This window comes from Paralichthys olivaceus, chromosome 5 (assembly GCF_024713975.1).
Source record: "Paralichthys olivaceus isolate ysfri-2021 chromosome 5, ASM2471397v2, whole genome shotgun sequence".
NCBI lineage: Eukaryota > Metazoa > Chordata > Actinopteri > Pleuronectiformes > Paralichthyidae > Paralichthys > Paralichthys olivaceus.
In genome coordinates, this window is record NC_091097.1 from 8458849 (window position 1) to 8484146 (window position 25298).

A 25298-nucleotide genomic window follows, 5' to 3' on the forward strand; every position below is an offset into this window, starting at 1 on the left:
GTAGAATGGGATGTTCTCATTTCCGGGTGTGAAGTTCAGTTTGTCCCCAGAAAGCGTGTACTGTGGACTGAAGCGTGAGAGTTGCTCTGACAGTGCCAGGAAGCCTCCTGCATGGTTAGGGCCTCATAAAAGCCCAAGCAGATCCGTTTTGGGAGCCGCATGCTGCGTCGCTGTTGATGTCAGAGCACCTCTGTAGGTGTCGACGGCAGAAAGAGTAGCGCGGGCGCAGCAACCTCGCGCCCTCTCTCGTGGCCCACTACAACAGTTCCCATCAAGCCTCACCGAGGGGGAGGAGAGGGGAGTAGAAACAGTGGGTGATAACTAATTACAGACAGAGTCCTCCAAGGCACTTTTGGGCCGTGCCAATGTCAAGTGGTGAAAAATGCAGTGTTCATGTAAGAGAGGAGGCAGGATGGAGAGGGACGTGTGAAATTATACAATGAGAAGTCTCAGCGTGACAATCTGACTGATCAAATAGGTGGTTTGAGACGTGTTTAAAAAGACATCCAGCAAATCAAATGTTAAACAATACACCAATAAGGGAGGGAGCAAGACAACCATCTGTTTTGTGGGTTTATTCTGTTTTCTGTTTGTACGCACAGCACCTATAGAAATCTGCACATAGCAGGAAGTGCTTATCACAGCATCATGGGACAGGACGGCCTCTGATATCATACTTGAAAGCCTGAGTGCTTTTTTATCTTTATCTGAAGTAGATATTTAGTGAGATACTAAACACTATAACAAGAGTGTTATTGTCTCAAAGGAAGAGCTGTGTAATATTCATGATTCCTGTCACAGTCCTGTCTTCTGTCATGCTCCACCCACGCACCACACGTCCCCAGACTGTCTTTCTGTTCCCAGACCCACCTGCTTACCTGATTCCCGATCACTGGAACCGTTTCTAATTTCCTTCATTTGCTAATGTCCCCTGTGTGTTCTTCATGCTGTAACCTCTCCTCCCTGCCTTGCTTGCTACTTGTCTGCTGTCTGTTACCTACTGCCTGCGTGCATATCCACTTATCTGCTTGTTGCATCAGCCTTCCTGTTTGTCTGCACTTGGTTCCTCTTCAACATCAGCAATATGTGTACTGCATGTACTTAAAGTTAACCACTTCAACACAAACACATGCAAAAACTACTAGACAGGAAACTCTTGTTCTCTGGTTTGTGGTATCACTGGGTAATATTGCAGTTAATAAAATGATGCACGTACATTAAACCACAGGTCCGGTCCTGAGGCTTGGGTATGTTTGGATTCATGGGTTTGTGTTTGCTTCCCAAAGAGTGGCTTGGTGGCATGCTCCCCACTCAAGAGCAGATGTCTCTCTCTCTCTCTCTCTCTCTCTCTCTCTCTCTCTCTCTCTCTCTCTCTATATATATATATATATATATATATATATTTTCCTGATATATATATATGTATATATCAGTTGGTATTTCTGTAATTATTTACATTATTATAGCTACCAGCATCAGCCCTAAAATAACATGCTGTTTAAGGTCTATTCATGTCAACTATGAAATTCATATTTATCCACACAAACCTTTGCACTGTAGAACTAACATTTCTATGTGCTGGTACAACCCTCTCCTGTGTGCAAGTCACTTACCATGTCATAGGCGTTGAGCACTTTGCGCAGCAGTTCAGGTACAGGGCCCTGAGCCTCCATGGTGGGGTAGGTCTCACTCAGGTCCACCGTTACCCTCAGTGACCGCTCACTGTTCATCAGCCAGCTCGACACTGTGAGGATGCACTGCTTCATGTTGGCTGCGGGGGTCAGGCCACACAGCTCCTTGAAGGACACCATGGCATTCTGGGAAGAAAACACTAGCAGTGAAAAAAACTGCACAAGTAAAGAGACATTTCAAATATTCCAGTTTAAATGAATAACTGTAACAACTGTAAACATGGAGGAGACGTAAAATGGGCTGTTGTTGATCAGAAAAGCCATGAGCACTAGTAACAAAGCGTAGTCTAAACACCTGACATGCAAGACTTAAAGGAAGGAACAGATTTTACGAGCTATTGCAGAGATTGATTGGCTGAATAAACACTGGAGCACTTGACCAACCAGGCATCTTCAGTGCTCCAAGCCCCACCCCAAAGGTTCCTGTACTTTTGTAAACTACAACCCACTGGGCAGGAACTTTTTTTGTGGATAAAAGGATATGATAATAAGATTTCCCTGGAACTAAATTTAGACTCTGGTCCCTGTGGTGGAAATGCCTAGTTCCTGCAAAGCTTCCTAGTTCCTGTGGAAAGCTCCTGTGGTTGAAACCTGGCTTATATTGACATAAATATTAAAAATGTGTCTGTTTTCCCGTAGAGTTATAGTACTTGGTAAATGAAGTGATTGTGGTTCTAAAGGAATGACAAGTATTGTGAATGAGATTTAATCAGAGTGCTCATGATACTCCCCTAAATTATGGTTAAAAAGTAACACATGAGTAAGAATTAAGTAGAATACGTAACAGAGAATAAAACTAGAATGGCACTCAGTAGAGCCAAGGCTGAACAATTCTACACATGATTGTCATTCTTTTAGTAGAAATGTAACAGTAACAAGGGAGGGGCCTGATAATCAAAATGTTTTACTTGTCATAACACTTAGTAAAGAAATTGAAAATGCAAATAAATAAATAAAATCCTGGATCTGCCTAGTAATCTGCATCTGCACCCAAATGTAATAGATTCTTTCTTGGCCCAGACCTCATCCCTCCACCAAGTTTGCTGGAAATCGGTATAGTTTGTGTAAATAAACCAACCATTAACATACAAACAAACAGACAGGGGTGGTAGGTACATTTTGACTCAAAGAAAAGAAGGTATGGAGCCCTGACAGAAAGCAAATCTTTTCTCTCCTCGGATGCAGCTGTAGCTTAGTAGAGAAAATCTACCATCAGTCACAAGGAAAGTGATTCAAACCTCGAGCTCTTCCTCTCCACATGTTAAGGTATATACATGTATATGGCGTATGAATCACTTTGGACTAAGGCATCTGCCAAATTAATATAATGAATGACAGTGAAGACATATGCCAGTGGTATATACTTTTATATTATTGTACCATAGGCTATTTATAATATATTGTCTATTGCATTTGCACTGCCTAATATTTTAGTATCGCATTACTTTCTTCAATTGTTTCCCCCATGAGATTCAATAAACGATTATCTCATCTTATATATGTGCCAATTGTTTATGTCTTTCATTTATTCCAGTCCAGTAGTATTTCATGTCATCACTGCCATGTAACAAGCTGAAATTTGTTCACAACAACTTGTCCCTTCCAATTTTTAACTTCTAACTGCATTTGCCCACAAACACTATGGTAACATGGCTATTTGATCGACAAAACTTGGATGAACTTAAATGACTGTACTGTCAGTTCACCATATTCAACAGAATGTATCCGCCTTGACTCAATTTAATCTCAACTGTGCAGCCAGCCTCAGTTTTTCTCTCTGTCTCTGGCTCAGTCTCCGCCTTTGCTGTCTGTTTTCCAGCCCCAACACGGCTAGAGTCTCTGCGCGTCTGGGTTCAAAGACTGCTGCTCCAGCAACCAGGCAACTGTCCCACACAGTGTTTCATTCTTCTGCCAGCATGGGAATTTAAGCTGTACACTTTGGTTAAGTGACAGCATGAAAAAACAAGTGTGACAGAGCAAGGCTGGGAGAAGAGAAAGGGACGGAGAAAGAAAAAAAAAGGTGGAAAAGAGAAATCTGGAATAAGACAGAAATGCAGGGACTTAGGAAGAGTGCATGTGATGATGAGGAAACATGAGGTCAGGTAAGAAATCATAAAACGATTATGAGAGAGAAATGGGACAGAACAAGAGAGTAAAAGCCATTGTTGGTTTTTGGGAAACAGTCCACACACTCTGCAGTGTGGGAACCAGCCGTCTCCCTGGGCTAGACCTCCAGGTCTGCAGAAAAATCTCCCTCCACCGCCCTCTCTCTACCTGAGAGGATGTCATAGTGAGGCTTGACCTTCCTGTAGACCGAGAGGGTGGCCAGGGGATACGGTCATCATCTGTATGCTGAACCTCAGCTACAGTTAACACCTCTTGGGGCAGTTGAGCACGGCCGCGCTGGAACACAATGGTGGACGCGGAACAGCTCTGAGGCTCTGGAATACATGCCGGTGTGACTATGGCCATGTGCGAAATGTGAGCATGTATGTGTTTATGTCTCAGTGTGGTCTGAGCTGAAGTCATTAGCATTCATTGTGCTTCGTATAATTGCATGCATGTGTGTGAGGAACCACATGCATAAATGTTTTTGCGGCATAAAAGCCATATTGTTTCCAACCCATGGCGTTACAAAAGCCAATGAGAGGCTTGTGTTTTTAATTACTCCCTTCCCCCCACTTTACTCCCCTTCCAACATTCCCAAATGAGAGCTCTGTGTCCGGTTACAACACTGCTTTTGTTTCTCTTTGCCCCTCTCTTTCTCTTTCTTTCTGCTTCTATCTGTGTACCTCTCTCTCTCTCTCCCTACAGCGTTGAGTTGTGCAGAATGGGCCCATGATGGCACAAACACACATTACAGAAAATAAAAAAGAAATTTCAGGCGGTCAACTCTCCCCTAGCTCCATTCACGCTTTATGAGGTCCACGGGCGGCAGCACACAATCTCCCACAGAAATAATTGATTTGTTTTGGAGTTCTACATATGAGCCATGGCAACCAATCATGTCTGCCCACTATTGAGTGTTCATGGATTTCCTTAATCTTTTTGACAATCAAATGGACTTCTTCTTCCAGTGATAATTCAAAGCATGTCACCTGGATGCTTTGCTGTTTGAGGATAAAAGGAATCATAAAAGAGCTTTGTGAGGTGAAATCATGCTTTGACGGCAACATCTAAAGTGTGTGTGAGTGTAAGTGACCAAGCGTACAAAAGATGGGTGGCATGGTGATGCAGTGGTCAGTACTGACAGCAGAGACTGACTCATGATTGGTTGAGGGTGTTTACTGGTAGGACCTCAATGGTCGATCCCTTAATGCGCAGACTCTGGCTCCAAATGCACAAGATGGCAAGGTTTGTCTCTGTCTATTTGGCTTAATTTCTATATAGTGGGAGGAAGTGGAGATGTGTTGTCAATCTCTAAATATAGCCTATGGTTTGAACCTGTCGGCCAACCAGGCAGTGTGGAGTTTGTTCTCCCCGTGTGTGTGGGTTTTCTCCTGCGTACTGCAGCTTCCTCCCGCAGTCAAAGACTTGCAGCCCTATTGCCCTTAGGTGTAAATGGTTACTTGCCATATAAATATAACCCTGCAATATGCTGGCATATTGTCCTGCCTTGCCTCTCGCCCAATGTCAGCTCGGATTGGCTGCATCCCACCCAAACCCTCAAAGTTTAAGCTGTAATGGATGGATGGCTAGATGAACAGATGGATGGGTATGAAAGATATTCCTATCTCTTGTTAACAGCGAATCTTGGCTTTAAGTCAGGAGATTTAGAAGCTTCCGATCTGGTTGCTACCTTGTGGGTTGTTGGCCTCAAGCCGTGTTACTGACCACAGCACCAGACTCCCCACAAATAGCCTCCACAAAGCCTTCACAACTGTTCATTTTATACATTTAAAAGGCAAAGGCCTTATTCCACCTTTATTCATCCCTTTCATAGCCTTCCTCATAACTTCACCTCTTTCATTTATTCCTTCAACTTTGATCTCTTCATTTCAAAAAGAAACATTTCCATTTCAAACCTGAGGATGGTGTGGTTTGGAATCAATGCTGTTTGATCAGGTTAAAAACACTGATTCACATTCAATCATCTGTCCACCCAATGACATTATTCATCAAGGTCTATGTATTGAATTCTAAAGCCATTTATTATGAGAGACAATTCAAAGCCTGTGAAACATGACATGTCTGATTATTTCCATTTTAAATAAGAGTTAGTTGACTTGAGTTTTACAGAAGTTAGGATGTTTTTGATTAGTCTGTGTCAGATTTATAGGGCTGTCTTCACAGTGAGCCATGTTTCATGTCTTATTCATTAAATGTTCCTGTGCTGAATCACATCCAAGCAAAGATTGGGATCTGATATCAAACTGCTATGGTGCCCATTTGTCACAAATTAAGAATTATTCAATAGGAATAATTTTGGCTCAGCCAGAAAATACCACAGCATTATCTTTCATAAGGATTATTCATTAGTTGTTCTTATTCACACTTTTATTTCGAATGGTTATTCTCACATTAGCTTCTTCTTAGAGTCTAATCTGAGTGTGATTTGAAAATATTACTCTTCTGAATGCTACAGGATCAATTTCCCCTTCAGAACACATGGATGTTTCCCTCTGTCTTGGGGTGTAAAATGATTATAACATGCCCATTTCAATGGCTAGAAAAGGCTTGACAACATGCCGCAGTTTCTCTAATCACATCTCATTGAGTTTGGTCTTTTGTTTGCTGTGCCATTAGACTGAAGTTACCACTCAATAAAGACAGATGGACAGCTTGGTATTTATGACTTAGATTAATAAAAAGAAAGTTATACATGGATTCTGAGTCTAATTTGATGTCTCATTATATGCAACATTAACATTTGTTTGATTGCATACCTGTGTCAGTCAAACATTCATAAGACAGCAGGTAACTGGTGAGGTATCAGGGGTTTGTCAATTATTCATTACCACATACATTTAAGTAAGACACGTGTTCCATTAAAGGTTCAGTGTCTAAGATTTAACTATTGGCAGAAATCCTTTGTGGAATAATCCTCATGATGTTTTCAGTAGTTCATTTCATCTAAATTGTATGAATTGTTGTTTTTTCTACCCCAGAGAAGGCCCTTTCTATTCAAATACTTTATATTTACATCGAGGGGACCCTCTCTACAGAGACCCTCTCTACAGAGGGTCCCCTCGACTGTTTTTTTACAATAGTCCAGACTGGACAAACTAAACACCTATTGGGTTTTAACAATAACTGAAGGCTACCACAGGTTCGTTTTCATGTTTAGAAGGGGAGGGTGAGGTGAGGGGTGTTTAGCTGCAACATGCAATTTCAACACTAGATATCACAAACTTCTACACACTGTACCTTTAATACATGAAAAGGTTTTTTATATTAATGAGAAATAACTTCATATGCATTTGTCTGCTCAGCATTGTGAAGTAATGTTTTTATATTTCACTATTGTTTTTTTATCAGTCTTTAGGTAAAATAAATTATGATCTCCTACTTCATTCTTTTACACTACTGTGACATTTTTTTATTTTATGATACTTGCACATTAGCAATTATGTATTTTGAAATGTTTTATGAGAGGACTGTTATGTTCTTAAATAAGTAAGAAAAAGGCTTGTTTGAGGATTTGACTGTTGGATCAAAGCAGATTTACCCACGTCTTAAGTAACATCTTCAAAATGAAGACTTTTATTTACTTTTGATCTCATTTACATACAACGTGATTGTGTTGACACATTTTTCCCTGAGTAGACAGAGCATTTTTGTCAACAGTTCAAAGTGAACACTGCAAAATTATTTTTATTTAGAAAACTATCAGTGCAAGACCAAGCCTGCCACTCTGACAACCAAGTAACACAAAGGGCCATGAAAAACGCTCCCTAACCCTAATTTGTAGGGTGAGAAAATGAAAAAAGCTTTGCATCACATCCTTCAGTCATCACAAACTAAATAATAAACTGCTCTGAAAGACTTCTGATTCTTCAAATGTGCCAAAGATTCTCCATGGTTACTAATCTTCATTTGCTCATCTAGAGGAGTAGAGCACTAAGTGCCTAGCAACCCAGTCATCTCCCCGGGGCAGTAATTGTCCCTCATTAATGATTACACTATTCATAAACCTTATAATTGTACAGCAATGCCACTTTATTACAGCTCTCTCCTGCAACATTAATAGAGCACAATTAGAGACAAGCCCCTATCCACAAGAGCAAGGGAAATTAGTCCAATCAGAAAGAGTTACATCAGCTTGGAACTGTTCAACAAACATAATATTTTTATATAGTTTTATATAGTGGCAAAAGCACCTCTGCTTTTTCAAATTCGAACTTCAAACTAAATACACAAATGTAGGAAATGGGTGTCAATGAAAGCTTAATAGAGCAGGCCAGTTATGCCAACACAAACCCTATCATCACAAAGCAGATCAGGGCAATCAAAAGGAAAAAGGTTAAAATAAAACTCCTATTCCATGTAACCCAGTGTAACAGAAAAAATATCAGGAATGATTTTGTGTCAATGTCTCATGAATACACTCTGTAGTTCCTTACCTGCACATTCTCTCTGAGGTCTGTGGCCTCCCTGAGGGGCTGGGTGGATGCCCTGAAGAGCTCATCTACAACTTTGATCCCTGTGGTCTTGGTGGTGGTGTACTCCCGCGCCTTCCTACCTTTCCTGACAGACAGACCCCTCTTATGTGCCTTTCCTCCACCTCGCCTGTTGGTGATGGCTACATGGACAAACAGGGTGGTGTTCGGTAGGAACTCTCCCGTGAGAGACTGCAGAGGGACATGTCTGTAGCCTGGCTGCAGGCACTCAAATGGGATGGTGTACTGGCCAATGAACTCGTCTCCAATGTAGTCGTCATCCAGCACCACAAAGCGCAGTACTGCAAGTTCTGGTAAATTGATCTGGAATTCAAAACTCTCATCAAAAATAGGATTATCGCCGTTCTGGGATACAGTCTTGGTTCTTTGCTCAGCACAGTCAGCTGGGATGCCATGGATCTCCACATATATATAGGGCTCCACCACGTCACCCTTTGCAGCAGAGCCGCGAGGCTTGGGCAGATTCTGCCCACTGATGACCTTAATGTGAAGAAGTTGGGCAGACACCCCAGGCAGGGAGTCCCGGGCATTGGCACTGAAGTACGACACCTCCTCTCTCATGATGGCTGGTCGCAAAACATACCCACAGTTGCCATTTTGTCTAAACCAACCAAGGTTGAGGTCCATCATTAAACCTGGGGTTTGGTAGTTCATGGCCACAATCTGGCAGCCACACTTCCAGAAATCCTGGGGGTTCATGTTGCTGGCATCAATTCTCATAGGTGTGGGATACACCCTGGAGAGAAAGCGCTTGTTATAACAGACAAATTCTTCTGGGAACTCATTGGCAAACCTGTTTGCATCTACCTCATTGAAGGAGCAAATCTCCCAGTATTTTTGGTCCCTCTTAGAGATATCAAAGTCCCTGAACTGGACAGACTTGCAGAGAGATACAAGATCAGACAGCTCCCTGCACAGTCTAAGTCTCTTGAAGCACAAGCCATTTATCTGGTCCCTCTCATCAGACCCAAGTCTTCGCGACATTTCCAGACCCTCCTCTTCATCTGTCACATCCCCCTCTGCATCAGTGCAGCTGGGCGGCAACCTCTTACCCTTGAGTAGAATTTTGCCTTTGAGTTTCTCAGGGGAGGGTAGGTAGTTTTCTTCCTTGTTGGGGTGTTCAACATACAGCTTATCGCCAAGAATCTTCTTCACATGCTGTGCCATGACCTTTTGCTGGGGGAGGCAGCAGTGGGTCACCAGGCAGAGAATTAGGGGATACTCAGAGCTCTCAAAAGCGTATTGGTTTATAATATCTAGGACTTTAGAGAAAGCTAGCTGTGAGGCAACAGAACTACCCACATACACCACAGGTTCATTATCAGGGCCGTCCCATACAATGACCTCAATGCTGCGACAGCCCATCCTTAGAGCTCGGATGTAGCTGCTGATGTCTGATGAACCCCAGAAATGGTCTTCCAGAAGTGAGGCATTATGCGAGGAGTTGATGTAGTAATGGGACAGAGGTTGGGTCATATCCTGGCACACACGTTTGTGCTGGGGGTCAAAGATGTGGCATTCGGAGGAGAGGAGGTAGTGTGTAAAACCATCAATGGAGAGGTAGCTCCTTTCTCTGCCTTCAGCGGATGGCTCAAATTTATGAACAATATCCCTGCACATGTCCTCCGTTACACCTTCCACACCCTGCTCCACCTCGACAAATAGCATCAGATCTTTACTGTCCAGATACTCCTTGTTACTCGAGAACTGCACCAGTAGGAAAAAAATCTCTGGCCGTGTGCAGAGCTCACAGTAGGCCTCCACAAAGGTGTCCATGTTTATTGCCTCTCCATATTGGTCTTTAGCTTTCTGGAGTTCCTTGAACTTCAGCTCTATCCTAGACTCTTTCATTCCAGGGTTGAGTCCCTTGATTATCTGGGTGGCCCTAAACATGTCTATTTGTCCATCCTTTTCCATATCTGCAAGCTCAAATACTGAGCCAATCCATGATGTTCGCAGACTCGGTTGGCTGGGCTCCACCATGTCCACAGTGTGGCGGCCATAAGACACCAGATACCTCAGGCCCATAACCCAGGTGCTTACAACGTCTGCCGTACTGGCTACCAAATCTAACGACTCATAGTTATCCCCATAGATGATTGAGAAGGCGCATTCATCAGGGAACTGATCTGAGAGACCATTACTGCGCAGAACAGGAGTTTTCTTCCCCAAACGGACCTCCTTAATGCTCTTGATCTCCAGTTTGGCTTTCTCTGAATCCTTCTTGGATGGCTCCCAGCGGAGCCAGTGCATGTCTGGGTCCAGCAGGAAGTATCGGTTGTACATGCGTGAGTTGGAGCGCACCTTCTTCATCTCACAGCCCTCCATCATGAAGGCCATGCAAGCAGCTGTGCTGTTGATCTTGCGGTCACTTGGCATTGAACTAAAGGACACCGTTTTCTTCCTAACCTGCCTCTGTTTGGAACCATCCTGGAAACAAAATGGGATGGGGGGGGGGGGGAGAAGAGAAATAGTTCTTGATTAGACTTAAAATTGTATCTGAATTTTAAGAAATAGCAGCTTAAAAAATTATTCAGAATTATATTAGAGAGCAGCTTTACAGCAAGACAGGTACATTAAATTGTTACAGAAAACCCTACATCCAAATACAAGCTATTATGCTGCTAATATACTGTTGTAATAAATAAAAATATATAGCTAGAGCAAACAGCTATGGCACTTGTACAAAATGCAACTACTTGTATAACCATACATCATATCACTCCTGTTTTAGCTATCTTCAATGACTACTGACAGACTGAATCGGTGAACTGCTGCTCTCTTATGAACCAGTGTGCATCTTTGCGTCTTGAGGCAGGGGCCTTCTGGATGTTCTCAAGTGTAAAGATTAAAGGTGACCTAGCTTTGGCACTCAGGGGCCCTGAGCTCTGAAGCTCCAAGTCTGAGGCTGTAAGACTCACAGAATCAGTAAAATGTTTTAAATCACTTCCTTTTTAAAAAGGCCTTTTATAAATGTTAGTTTTATTTTTCATCTTGCACAATGTCTTATTTGTTTATTTTCCTGCTTTTATCCTATATATGCTGGATGTTTTAATGGTGGTGTGGCTTTGTTTTTATTTCAATTTGCCTTTGTTAAGCACTGCAATACTGTTTTGAAAGGTGCTATATTATAACCATTAGCAGTGGTGAGTGGGCACCATGTGGTGAGTGGGCACCATGTGGTGAGTGGGCACCATGTGGCGTCTTCTTTGACATTTATCTATTGAAATTGTAAAGACGATCAGTTTTTTTCCATAATATATTCATCGCAGGCCGATGGCCTCAGGCATAATTGCATGTTTATTTCAAATGTACATCTCCTTGTCTAATTATTCTGCTTATAGTCAAAATTGCATAACTTCATGTGAAGGCAGGGAATTTCTGGGGTATTCCCTTGAGACAAATCACAGTATACTGCATGACGCCTGTTTCTTTTTAGAACAGGACTGCTGTAATGATAGGGTACAAAACTAGAGATTCTGTCTTGGTTTGGCTGAACTCACAGCAGTGTCATCAGCAGTTTTAGGAACTTCAAAACCGGTTTCATGTCACCTCAAAATTGCAAATAAGATTTTCTGGATTAATATTCATCATGTGGGAGACCCAATGTGGGAAACATGAATTGCTTGCTAGCCAATTCCAGGGTCATTGAAGTGTTTGTTGAAACTCCGAGGAGACCGTCTCTCTACAACAACCCAGACGAGAGCCAAACTGGTGAAAGTATTAAAACAGATGCTCATAACACCACCTGCCATGACATGGCTGATCTTCTGTGAGCTGAGTTGGCAGAAAGAAGACAGACAGTGCTGTCTTATTTCCACACAAGTCTGTGGTTAGCTACATAGCATAAATGCAGATGATCTGGTTCTGGGCTTGGAACATGGGCTTGTTGAATACATACCACAGAGAACACTACATAAACATAAATTCTAAACCTTTCCACAAATTACTGTTACACTTAAAACACAAAGTGTGTGAGACTGTCATGAAACTCTTTTACAATGGTGACATGAAAGTGGTTATGTCTGATTACAATATGAAATAAATGTAAGCAAAGCGGAGTAATCTTGATACTCTTTCTTGTTCCACACCTCCTGATCTTTTCTTAGTATCAAAGAAAGAGAAGAATAAAAAGTGCAAAGGGCCCCCAGGGCTATGAAGGAGAGAGCATGTCTTCCCCTGTAGACAGTGACTGCCTGTACAGGTTTGATGGATCTCTCCAGAGCGTGGTTCAACACTAGCCACATTGAAACACCTCAGGGCCATCTGTCTTCCACCTGACGGTCAGAGGCAGATGACGCCTGGCACCTCATCACAATTAATGAGCGCCACTTCATACAAAGCTGAAGAAATGACATGATCATCACTATCTGCTTTTGCCCTTGTTTTATGACCTCTATCTCTTTACCTCACACATAAGTACTCGCTGTCATAATTTTCATGTCACGTAATCCACATCCACATAATTCTTCAGAGATATATAGGGATGAGAATCCCTTCTGAGAATTTCAGTTAGGGCCTTTACTGATCTTGCAAGATGCTGTTTTGTGTCCAGTGGTGCTGGGACTACCTTTGTCAAAAGGGCTGCTGTGTGAGAAGAGAGGTAACCTAGAAACCAAGGTAACACATCTCTTAAGGGGTCTATTTTTAAAAACAGAACAAAAACTCATTTGATCTCTGATTTGTAATATCAGCCAGATGGACATGAACACAAACTAGGGTAGTGGGGACGTGTAGAAAGCTCTGCAGGCTCTGCAGACACGGCAATAGTATTCACTGTTACAATTAGTCGGATGTCCAGGCAAGACAACATACTGCTATCCTCAGCCCCTCCATCATAACCAAGCAGGCAAACTGTGGGTTTGATAGGGCTCATTTCACACACTATTTAAATTTAAATGTATAATCATAAGGTCGGTGACCTAGAGGTACAAAAATTAATTAGTCCTGATGATTATTTTATTTAAATTTTGTAACACTTTTCTTTCTTATTTTATTTAAAATATAGCATCTATATATATATATATATCGCTGTCACTTTTCCCTTGATTAAGGATGCTTTGGTCACACGCTCTCACCATTGTTTCACAGCCCCTGGGGTCTTTCCTGGTAGAGATGTCAGTATTCCTGTGTGTGTGTGTGTGTGTGTGTGTGTGTGTGTGTGTGTGTGTGTGTGTGTGTGTGTGTGTGTGTGTGTGCCTCTGGCTCAGCTGCCTGTTGCTGCTGTTGCCGCGGTGATGTGAGGGTATTTTGGTGATCCTCCACACCCCCATCCCCTTTCCTGTCGTGTCGCTGGCCGCCCCAGGCTGGGTCAAACACTCCCTGATGGTAGGGGGAAACTGCTGGGGCCAGGCAGGCTGTGAAACAAGACCCCCAATATCCTCTGAAGGGCAGAGGTATGTCTCACACACTCTACCTCCCGTCGCTGTTGTCACACCTGAGGCTGGGCAACGCAAGACGTGAAGAACTCAACTCTGGGGACGCAATTAATACAACATGAGCTCTCAGGTTGCCTGTTGCACTGTAGTGCCCCACTGAGTGGAGTCTGCAAAAACAATAATGCTTTAAAATGGTAAGGGTTCTTTTATAGACTTCCTATTTTGTATAGTTCTAGGATAACTATATTTCCATGGTTCCATAGTATGGTTAAATCTAGGCGGCACAGTGGTTTTCTGTTTGCATGTTCTCCCTGGGTCTGTTTAGGCTTTCTCTGGGTACTCCAGCTACTCCCAAAGACATGAAAACCGGGGGAAGGTTAATCAGAGACTCTAAAATGACTGCATGAGTGAATGTGAGAACATAATGTTACACACTGTAGCTCAACATTTCAGGGCTAAAAAGAGTGTCTGTGTCTCACAGGACTATCAAATGTTTGTATGACCAGAGTGCTGAGCTACTCAACCTGATTCTGAACACATGGAGGATGACTCTCTTTTCCTGTGGGACCCCAGACATACTGCCTCTTTCACTACCCTGACCCACTTCCTCCCCATTCCACCAAAACCTCCAACCATCCCAACTCCACGTCACGGCTGTGCTGCTGGCGGCCTGCCACTCGCTACTCCTTGCTCCTATCATATCTCAACTCTAAAACGGGTCTGCAGAAAGTAACTCAGGCACGGCTCAGTTGCTCTCGCCTACAGAGCTACTGTTTCATTTGTGTGTGTGCAATGTGAATCGGTGAATAAAGCAACCGGGGACCATGGGTAATGGGGAGTGAAGACAGAACAGAACAGAACAGAACAGAACAGAACAGAACAGGGCAAGGCAAGGCAAGGCCTTCTTGATGAGAAACTCTCCAAATGTGAGTCATAGTGTGTGTATGTGTCCTGGAGGATCATAGGATCAATGTCTACAAACACACAGAACATCCTGGCAGACAGGGAGTCACAGATAAGCCACATCAATGCACATGATGACATGAAAAATATAGAGAAATCAAACCCCACAGTCACAGAGCCTGTTTACCTTGTTTTGATGGTGAGGTGTTACTCTATCTCAAGTTTTCTGCAAACTACTGACATTAATGTCAGTAATAAATAGAATCACTCCCTCCAAAAAAGACTTTTCATTAATGTTAAAGAAAGTGAAAAGAAGTTCCTGGATCTGCGCTCTTTATCAAATCCTCTCCAAAAGTTAATGGGTTCTTGCTTGACCCATACCTCACACTTCCACCAAGTTTCAATAAAATCGGTTGCGTAAATTTGGCCAAATCCTGCTAACAGCAGTGAAAATCTGTCATTATTTCTTGGCAGAAGTAATAACATTATGATTTAGGCTGTACTGTAAATTTGGTCTATTTGGTTAAAATATGGAGCAATAATTTACTGTGCCAAGGTCAAATCATTTCTGTGATGAATATCCTATATTCATTATTACACATCAGTGTGCCTTGCATTCCTTAAATATTCCCAAACAAGGTAGGGCAAGATTCAAGCGAAAGTCAAGTGAAGATGCACAAAAACACCATTCTCCGCAGAAGCCCTCGACATGACTAATCTGAGATCTCTGGCTTTTGCCTTGAAGGACGTCATAGCTCAGTAAGCCCTGGTCTACATGAGGATGAGGTATGTGTGAGGTCACCATGAGAACAACCCACCCCCACCCCTCTCCTCTCCAAAAGTCTAGGCTGCCCACCACCACCCCGAGGCACGACACTGCCTCGTCCTTCCCGCATCCAAGATGGTTACACAAACTGACATCTGAATCCTGCCACACAGCTCAGGGCAGACGTCATTCAGTCTCTAACAGACTCTACTCAAAACTGCATGGAGGGATGCAAAAGGATGAAAAAGAAAGGGAGAGAAAGAGGTAAAGTGGATTTATGCTAAGGTTGTGCAGTCTCAAGAAAGAAAGATAGAAGGCGTGATTGATAGAACTTGAAAAAGACGCTATGTTTAATGAGTTTAATGTTGCCCTAATTTGTTTAGAGGATTTGGCAATGCTGTGCAACCTTAATGCCAATGAAGCAAATTCAACTGAATTGAGGAACTAAATTTACATATGGGAAAGAAGGAAGGAGAGATAAATGCGATGCCAGTAACATTTTGCCTTGGCAACAAGGCATTGTTATCTGTCAAGCCAATAAAGCATCTTCAAAGTGAATGCAGATTTTGGAAATAGAGGAGTCAAGGGAGGGATGTAGAGAATAAAGTGAGGCAGACAAGGGAAAGAGAGTCAGAGGGAGAGAGAAGCCGGGCCTGTCATCGTTTGTCACAGTAATCTCTCATGTGGGCGACTGCTTAAATTCCCACAGCACTCGTCTCAGCCGCATATCGTGCAACTCATCGCACCATCTTAGTGCGGGTTTTGCAGAACACGAACATAATGTGTGAATAGGCGAGAAAATCGAAGGTCTGAGAGGGAATGTGAGATGCTTGAATCGAGTGTGTGCAGACACGCTGTGTGTTTGTTCCGGCGAGCGACTGGATTTACATTTTCATCCAGGTGGTACATTGTGCACAACAATCGCTGGGCCTCAAATGTAAAGCCCCAGCTCTGGTGTTAACTTGCTTCCTGTGCTCATATTATAAGTGGAAATCCCTGAGAGGACTCGAAAAAAACAAAAAAACAAAGAGCACCAAACACTCTCACTAATTACTGGCCCACAGAGAGGAGAGGTCAATGTTATCGAGCTGTGGAACCAGGGGAAAAAGCACCAAGTGCTATAGTCCAGTGTAGATACTTTAATCACAAAGCATTTATGTTTAAAGTACATTTATTTCGAAAACTAATCATGGAATGCGATCAATACGTTCAGTATCTACGGGTTGGGTCATAAATCAAATCACTAATCTACCTGAGTTCAACACACATTTGAATGCACAAATGCACACACACACTTGTCAGGCTCTCCTGTGGCCTCTCTATCACGCTAACCTCATTGTCCCCAGCTGCTCTCCTCATGCTTTCCATAACCTCGATGTCACCATCGGGGCCAATTATTTCACGCAGATCCTATTTCATAAGCTCTGTTCAGGTGAGTTTCTGCAGGTTAGGCTCATGTGAGCTCAAGTGCATGCTTGGTGACAGATAGAGTCAGTGGGAGTCTCTTTTGCACGGTCAAGTCACATCCACTTCTAGTGAGATTGCTGTCTTATCAGCCTGTAGCCAAGCTATTCCATAGTGAAGGTGTCCACTGTTAATCTCAGCCTCCACTCTCTCCGAGTGATTGTGTTCCTGTCAGGTCATGTTGGTAATTCTGTAGAAGCTGTGTTAAATTCTAACAAAATAATCCTTGTACCTAGAGGGGTCTGGCAGGAAGGGGCAAATCTACTGTTCATTGTTTCCCTGGAGTTAACTGAGGATGTTAAAAGGTTCTTTCATCTGAAGGAGTCCTACCTTACATCTCCTCCTCTGACTAATCCAAACATAGAATGTATACAAAGATGGACAATGCATATTCACTTCCGCTTACTGTACAAAATTTGGCAAAAAGATGCTGGATGTTGGTTGCCACCATATTGCACAGTCTACACAGTAATCTTGGTATGGAGCTGTGGTATTGTGGTTCCACTGAAAAATTAACATCTTTGAAAAATGTAATTAATGTGTTATTTTTATTTTGGCCCATGTCAGATCCACTAACATAGAGGAGGCGAGGATTATGGCCAAGTCCTTAAAGATGATTTGGCCCCACTTATGGGAGCTGTTATATCATCCAACTATTTAATACAGTCTGTGATTCCATCTCTCTAAAGACTCCGGCGCCCCCTGAGTGTGCAAAAAACAAGCCGAGACGATGGGGTTCAGTTCTCTCTCGGTGCACCCGGACATCTAAAAATGCATGCAGCTGCTGTCAGACACATTGCATAAGACCCTTCACAAAATGGCATCCCTGGCCACTGCTGTCAAATGCAAAATCTTTATCTCTCAAAGCATCAAAGCTGCACTCTGACCCACTGCACAGTGGTGTTTCGATCTCTGAGTGATGGAGAAAAAGCTTGAAAGTTTAAAAAGAAAAAAACTCATAATAAGCAGATTAGCTGTTCCTTGATCACTTTACACTGAAGACACAAGAAGGCCATCAAAACCAGCATGTAAACAGTCCGAGTGAGAGTAACGAGTTACACACGTTACTCTCGTGTCCCGTATATGAGATTTGAAAAAACGTTCCTGCTCATGTTATAACATTTTCAGTGTGGGGCAGAACTTCCTATGGACAGGACTAATCTTACATTGATATAAATGTGCTGACTGACTGTGTACTGATCAATAAATCAATTCCTCCCATCTGTCCTGCAGTTGTCAGATGTGTCACTATTATAATGTTGGTTGATAACAGTTATTAATATAATATGGTTACTTGATAGTGTTTGTCACTGTAATAACGTTGGCTGTTGATGATGTAGCGATTGATTTCCAATTCCTAAGGGACGATTTTCTAGCCCTCTCCCTTGTGGCTGCGTTTGGAAGGCCACTTCGTATCTAGGGGTAGGGCCAAAGGAGAGGAACTGAGACTGGGCATAAGTGATAGATAAGTGAGGCTGGTTTGCATTTTCAATATCATACAATCAGAGTTGCTGCAGTTTTCAACAAGTTAAATTTAAGACTGTTTAAGGCCAAAATGAATAAAATAAGAAGATTTATGTCAAGCGCGACAGAAGGAATATCAAACTTCTACATAATTCAAGATAAGGCAAAGTAGCCTAATGGAGAATAAGCCAAGAAATGCTTTCAGGTAGCTCTTACTCATGGGTGTCTGTAGTCTTTTCTAAAGCCAAGCCCAGTGTACTGCTTTCTCTGAGCCAAAGACTGACTGAATCTCACAGCACACACAGCTATTTTATCTTCCAAATCAAATAAAATCTAAAAAGTCATTCAAATTTCAGATGCAGGTTTTTTTTTTATCCGATAACGGCTGTATGCTAACAAGCTGACAGCTCTGTGCCAAGCCTCTCACAGCCATCACTGCTGGAGGCACTCATTGAGACGTAACTATGTTTAATACTCCACCATGGTCTGCACTGCTTTAATTAAACAGCGCTGTCTTGTTTCAGAGCATTCCTCTCATTACATTCATTACCACAGTGTCGTCTCATTTGTCCAAAATGGTCTCCAGCCACAAGCAGCGGATCTTGGCTGTGTTTAACAAAGATATAAAGGATGTTGAGGGGACGACAGTGTGTTTGCAAAACCGATGCTGGTGAAAGGATAATCGTTGACAATGGCACATTGACACCAGGGTCTTGTCATCACTCCTCTCCTCTCTGTGTATTGCTTGTTCTTTTACTCTCTCGCTATTGTTTGCTCTCCCACTTTGTCTCCCTCTCTGTCATTCAACCTTTGAGTCTTTCGGCACCTGATATTATTATTTTTGTCTTGCTCTCTCTGTCTGTTTCTTGACGTATATAGGCCTACAACACTAATAAAGAGATGATATTGATACAGGAAACCAATTAAGGTCAGACTAGTAGCGTGCTGGACGTTTCCACCCTGTGGGAAATGATCTATCACTTCCTCAATAACATCTGACAGGGGCAGCTGCTTTGAACCTGCCCACGATGAATGGTCTGCCTGAACGTCAGGCGCAACAAAAGGAGAAGCCAGAGGAATTTGTTGGAGTACACAAGCATACACACAGATATGTACAGGATGTGGGAGTTTGGCATTCCTCTTTGGTTTCTTCTCAATATGTCTGCTTAAGACTGCAGCTCACTTTGAACAAGATGTGAGAATGTTGTAGTGGTAGCGCCGCCAGATGTGATCCTTCCAACCAAAAACTTTGTATGGGACTTCTCTGAAGCAGTGACCATATTTACAGCCTGTGGCCCGCAGCGCAGCAGTGTAGCTGAGACTGACAGATTTTTTATAGCCAGGCAGAGGAAGCTAAGGATGAGCGGGAGGCTGGTTAACAACAAATGTCACCATGCTGTTCCTGTGCCACAAATCTCTGCAGAGTTTACCCCAACCTCAGACACAATGATTGTAGGAAATGACAGCTTGCCACATGAGTCCAAGGTAACTGCTATAAAGATGAATATATGAGTGATGTTATCAGTTATGATAAAGATTAATTTTATTTCTATTGCGCCTTTCAAAACCAGTTACAAGGTGCTTCACACAATTAAATATAGAAGCAAAAAATAAGCCAGATGTTGCTGGGATGTGATGCTTATCTCCTATTTTAATACTATTACAATACTTGGGTGATACGGTATGTATTGTGATTCAAAATTATGATTAATTGATTAATTTTTGTATGCCTTTTTAGACCATATTTAATCAAACACTTGTAAGAACTGTATATCATGAGTTATATTTTCCAAAAACCAATCACATCACATTCAGTCTTCTGAGTTTGATTTATTTTATTTTTAGGTGTCACCAGAAAACAATAAATAGCCGAACATAAGATCTTATTCCAAACTTTCAAATGTGAGGGTGGAGGTCAGATCATTGGACCGTCTGCCATTTTCTCCTTTCTTGCATCTGCTTTTTATTTTCCTGAAACATGATGACACATAAGAAAGCAGCTCTTTCCACCTTGCCTATGCAATAGGAAGCAAACGAAACAACTTTATTTAAATTTTATAGATCCAGAAAGAAAAAAGTTGATTCAGGAATCGTCATTACCCAAAATAGAGGCCACAACTTTCCTGGAGCTGAATTGCTGAGCGTAGAATCGCCAGCACCGGCATCCTCAATACTCCCATCCTATAACGTGGCCATACAGGCATAACCTTGACTGCCGTCTGCATTGCAGTGAATGGCAGGGGAGAGACATGTGCCTGTGGGTGCCACCAGAGAGCTGTGCTGCTGCTGCAGTACAGGACACCTCTGCTGCACTCCCCTCCCCTCCTCCACCATGGCTACACCTCACCACTCCTCTATACTCCCTCAGTGGGACCAGAGAGGGGGGGACAAATGGGGGGCAGTATTCTGAACTGTCCTCTGACAGATGTGCCTGGTGCTATTCACAGATCATCACACAAACACATATACACAACCACAACCTGTCCTTGAATGTGATACTGCGTCTGTCTCCATCTCCTCTAAGGTTTACATTAATTCACAATTGGTACAAACTGTAATCAACACCCACACTTCTAGTGTCACAATCTAAAAGAAAAGGTTTTTTTGTTATTAGACACCTCCTCATGTGCACCTACACACCCACCGCTTTGCTGTCAAACCCTAATAATTTTGTGGAGGTGCACACCTGCCTCCATGTGCAGCACACTCACTGCCCATACACCCACCAGAGCTGAGAAACAATGTAGAAGCTGGAGTAGAGAAAAGAAGGAGGAGAAAATTGGCACGTGTTCAGTCCAGTCACCTGTGTGTGGGTAGAAGAGCAGGCAAGCTTACTATAGCACAGCACACACAGAGCCTTTGGTTTAAGGTGATTGTTTTCTCCCAAACCCCGTCTCCGCTCTGCGTTCAGCAAAAATATGGCTAACATCTCTGAGCAGGTTTTCGATCAATGATGCATTTTCTCTCTGACACATTCCACGACTGTGTCCGCGAAGCCCACTCAACTCTATAAATAATCCCTGTGAGCCCGATCGTTGGCTGCGCTCCTTCTGTCTCGTCAAGAGGTTGGCAAACCGACTCGTGGGCTGATCCAGTGCCAATGGACGAAAAAAGAAAAGAGAACTCGTGCGTGGTATCTGCACTCGCTCTGATCTGCAGCATTATGAGCCTTCTTATGCAGCTCCATTCTTCTGCTTTTCTATTACATAAACATTTACAAATAAGCTTCACTGGCTAAGTATATTTGGACCAAATTATTTGTGAAAGGTAACAGTTCACTGAGTTACACTTTACTTGAGTATATCCACATTACAGTATTCTAAATTTCTACTCTACATTTCAGATAGAATGACTCTCAGTAGAGTGCATACCTCCAAAAGAGGACAAAAAGTTCAAATCTCCTAGATTCAGATTTTTATTTTAATCCGCACTAAATTGCACGAACCCTTAGGTATCAGCCTCCTACACATGCCTTTTTTTCCTCAAGGTCAAAGAATTGTTCCCTAGTAAAATTGAAAATATCAAAAAATGCAATGTTTTTTAGCTAAGTTAAAGAAAGTGGTTAAAAAAAAAGGTCTGTCCCTTTGTACTGATCCAGACAGAAATGCAATGGGGTCTTGCTCGGCCCATGTTCCATTCTTCTATCAAGTTTATTGGAAATCTATACAGTAGTTTTTGCGAAATCCTTTTTTTAAATTTCATACTATTAATTTGGTGATCACATGTACAATACAAATTAAAATGTAAAAATACAGCAATAAGCTTGAATAGTACCTACAAATATACATAGTGAGAAATAGCTCCACCCCCACTGGCTAGACTACACACTAAAATGCTGCTTACCCATTTTTGCATCAGTAATAACAATCCAATGTCATGTAAAATAATGAAGTCAACAGTATCATGGGCCACTTCACATTATGTGTACTTTGAATGCAGGAATTTAATCATGTATTTCTTTGATGTGTAATTTCTCTACACATGTGGATTTGAACTTGTCTTCCAGCATTAACGCTGACTAGCAATAATTAGCATGAGTGGAGAGCTGCTGCTGACATGAGTTTCATTAGCTTTTTTCTTGCAGTACTGGAGACAAATGTAGGACCCGGAGGAAGAGGGTGTGTTTGTGTAAATGCAAAGTGAAGTGAAGGGAGGGTGGAGGACACAGGAGCAGAGTGCTTCACTTTGCACAAGAGCTCTGGGTGAAGGTGACCTTGGCATTTGCCTGGAAATCCTGACTGGCAGCGATGCAGTGAAGAGAATCAGCTCCATCTTGCACTGGCATGGTGGACTGATACTAATGATGGATTGGCAGAGGAATAATATGGGTACAAAACTGGGGAGGTCGCATGCATCTAGAAGAAAGAAGACGGTTGGCATGCAGGTTAAGAGGAAGGAGAACAGCAGTTCCTATTTTTAGGTCTGGCCTTACTCCTTCCCTGAGAAGGGGGGGGGCGAGGATTCCCTAAGAGAGAACTGCACAGCAGGAGAGGAGGTGAATCTGATGAGGATGCATAAGAAAACCTTGCTGATATGCAGGCCTTGGTGCAAGCTGACCAAGTTTTAACAAAAAAAAACAAAGAACACCATGTCCCACACGGACTCATCTCTCCTTGCAAGAATGTGTTCTTGTGCTAAAGGTCATGTGAAGGTGACAAAGGGTAGGAGATTGAGGACGAGTGGAGATATCTAGATGCTGCCATTAATCTGGGGTGTTAACTCTTTTGCTGTTTTTTTCTAAATTAAGTTCTGTACAGTGTCTCACTCTTTCATTTCTATTCCTTAGGTCAGATTGTTATTCTCAGTTTGTGGGGATGCTGTAAGCAGAAAACAACCGGAACATATAATCTTATACAACACGATCCACCGTTGTTTTGTATAAAAACTGCTGTGTAAGGTCACAAATACAGTTTAGTTTTTGCAGCGGGAGGCATCTTTTGTTTTCTATAGGCAGTAGGCGTTTTGCACACCCCAAGGTCCTCATGAATTGGGCACTTGGATCACCTAACATATTTGCAAGTGCTATAAAGGCAGACCTTTGCTTTGAAGAACATGAACAGCCTTTCACCCTTAGATGCAGATCAAGTGCACTTAATTCCTTATGCTTATTAAAAAAAAACATGTGAGAGTTTACTTCAAACCACCTACAACAAAACCACAGTTGAGAACCGATGACTCAGTGGTTACCTAATAACAACTACAAAAAATAAAACCTGCAACAGGCACTCTTTCTGATCGGGGCTTTCAGGAATGTAGAATTCAATCTGCGGACTGTCTCAATCCTATCTGGGCAAGGCTCCATCAGATCCCCATCTCAATTTTCTTTCAGAGAGACTTTGTTATCATGCAGTCTCTTTATGGTAAATAATTGTTTATTGCCTTTTTTGGCTGTGCCAAATAGAGTCAGTGTCAGAGGTTATTTATTACAATTACATGTTTGTCTGCATTCTGAGTTGTAAAACTGTCTTGGAAATGATCGTCTCAACATGACTACACTGCGCTCTGAGTGCTTCAGAGAGAAACTGAAGTCTGTATCAAAGGGAGGAAGCACTAAGCGATAAGTGAGCGGAGCATCATTTGGCTATTTTGGTTCTCTGTTGTGTTATCTCCTCATGTGGTTGACTTTACAGCTCCCTGCGGAGCCCAAAAATCATTGTGTGCCTTCTGGCAGCAGCCACAGAAGCATCAGTTTGAATAGGAGAACCACATCAGTGTTTTAAGGGAGGACCTGGCATTGCAGAGCTCTCGGCAGCCATCACTAATGTTCTCTTTAGGTAGCAAAAAGACCTGTTGACCAAAGACTGCCTTGAGGAAAACTTTAGCCCCAACCACCAGCTGCCCTGCACCCCTTAGCCATTCTGCACTAACATTTACGTTGAGTCCCTTTAAAGATGGAATGTGAAATCCAATTGAGCCCACAGACACCTTATTCAAAGGTAAACACAATGACCAAAGTCAAAGCATGACCCATATCTTCAAGGACAAAAACGTTTTTTGTTGGGCATCTGCTTAATTATGGAGGTGAGGGGCCAATGGTGTGGGTGTGTGTGGGAGTTGCAAGGGCATCGAGGAGGGAAACCAGGGTCAGAACAGCTGCTCAGGGCTTGGGGGCAGGGGGAGTGGGTTCAGTGGATGCAGAAATACAGAGAAACACAACTCAAAGCTCTATTCATTAGAATAAACTATTTCCTCTCTCCAGTGACAAGCTCAATTATGGCTGAAAACAGCAATTGTGCATTTAACAATGGGAGACAATTATTTTGCCATAAGAAAAAGATATGTACTGTATGCTTACACACAATGTGAATGGAATTCCAATGTTAGCTTGAAAAAAAACCTCAGTGTTCGAGTGCAGAGGGTTTTTAGGGGTGGTGACCACTCATACATTAATGATACAACTAGTGAGATCTTCCATCTGCTTTCAATCCATCCAACATTTTATTTTGCAAAATAAACCTTTGCAGAAAGGGTGACTATTTATAATTGCATTTGACCCCAAACTGTCTATTTTCCTAATTCAAGCTCTTTATATTTGGTTAATTTTCTTTCCTTTTATGTACTGTTAGTTTATGGTTAAACTGTAAAATAACAAACCTTAATTACATTTTAATAATCATGGCCTTTTAAAAAATATATACATATCGGCAGATGTGTTGGAAAAACATAGATATCATGCTCTCCTAAATAAGACCATTATTTTTCTTGTGTTCATGTTATTTCTCTTCAGACACACTTTTTAATATAAGTTGTTCAATTACTGGGCTGTGCAGGTGAAGGCTCCTCTGTCTTATTGTGATTTAACATGCTGCATCTGTGAGCATCCAGGCTGATTTACCACACTCATTAAGGAGAACACCAGCTCTGCACTATTCCACTACGTGGGCTTAGTGTGCAGGAGGTATTTAACAGTATTGTAACACTGCAGCAAGCTGATAATAATACCACACCAAGTTTTACAACATGATGGTTGCAGTGAACCTGAGGAGGAAGAATTTAAGGCCTCCTTCTAATG

At 42.3% G+C, this 25298-nt stretch overlaps 1 protein-coding gene across 1 annotated transcript in view; it reads right to left on the reverse strand.

Moving 5' to 3' along the window:
• Positions 1 to 25298, reverse strand: part of LOC109634263 (inactive phospholipase C-like protein 2) — a 47097-nt gene that overhangs the window by 16167 nt on the left and 5632 nt on the right. The window contains exons 2-3 of the mRNA XM_069524387.1: positions 8255 to 10741; positions 1614 to 1817 (exon numbers count right to left, since the gene is read on the reverse strand). Of these exons, the coding sequence (XP_069380488.1) occupies positions 1614 to 1817; positions 8255 to 10741 (2691 nt within the window). The remainder of the gene's footprint in view (positions 1 to 1613; positions 1818 to 8254; positions 10742 to 25298) is intronic.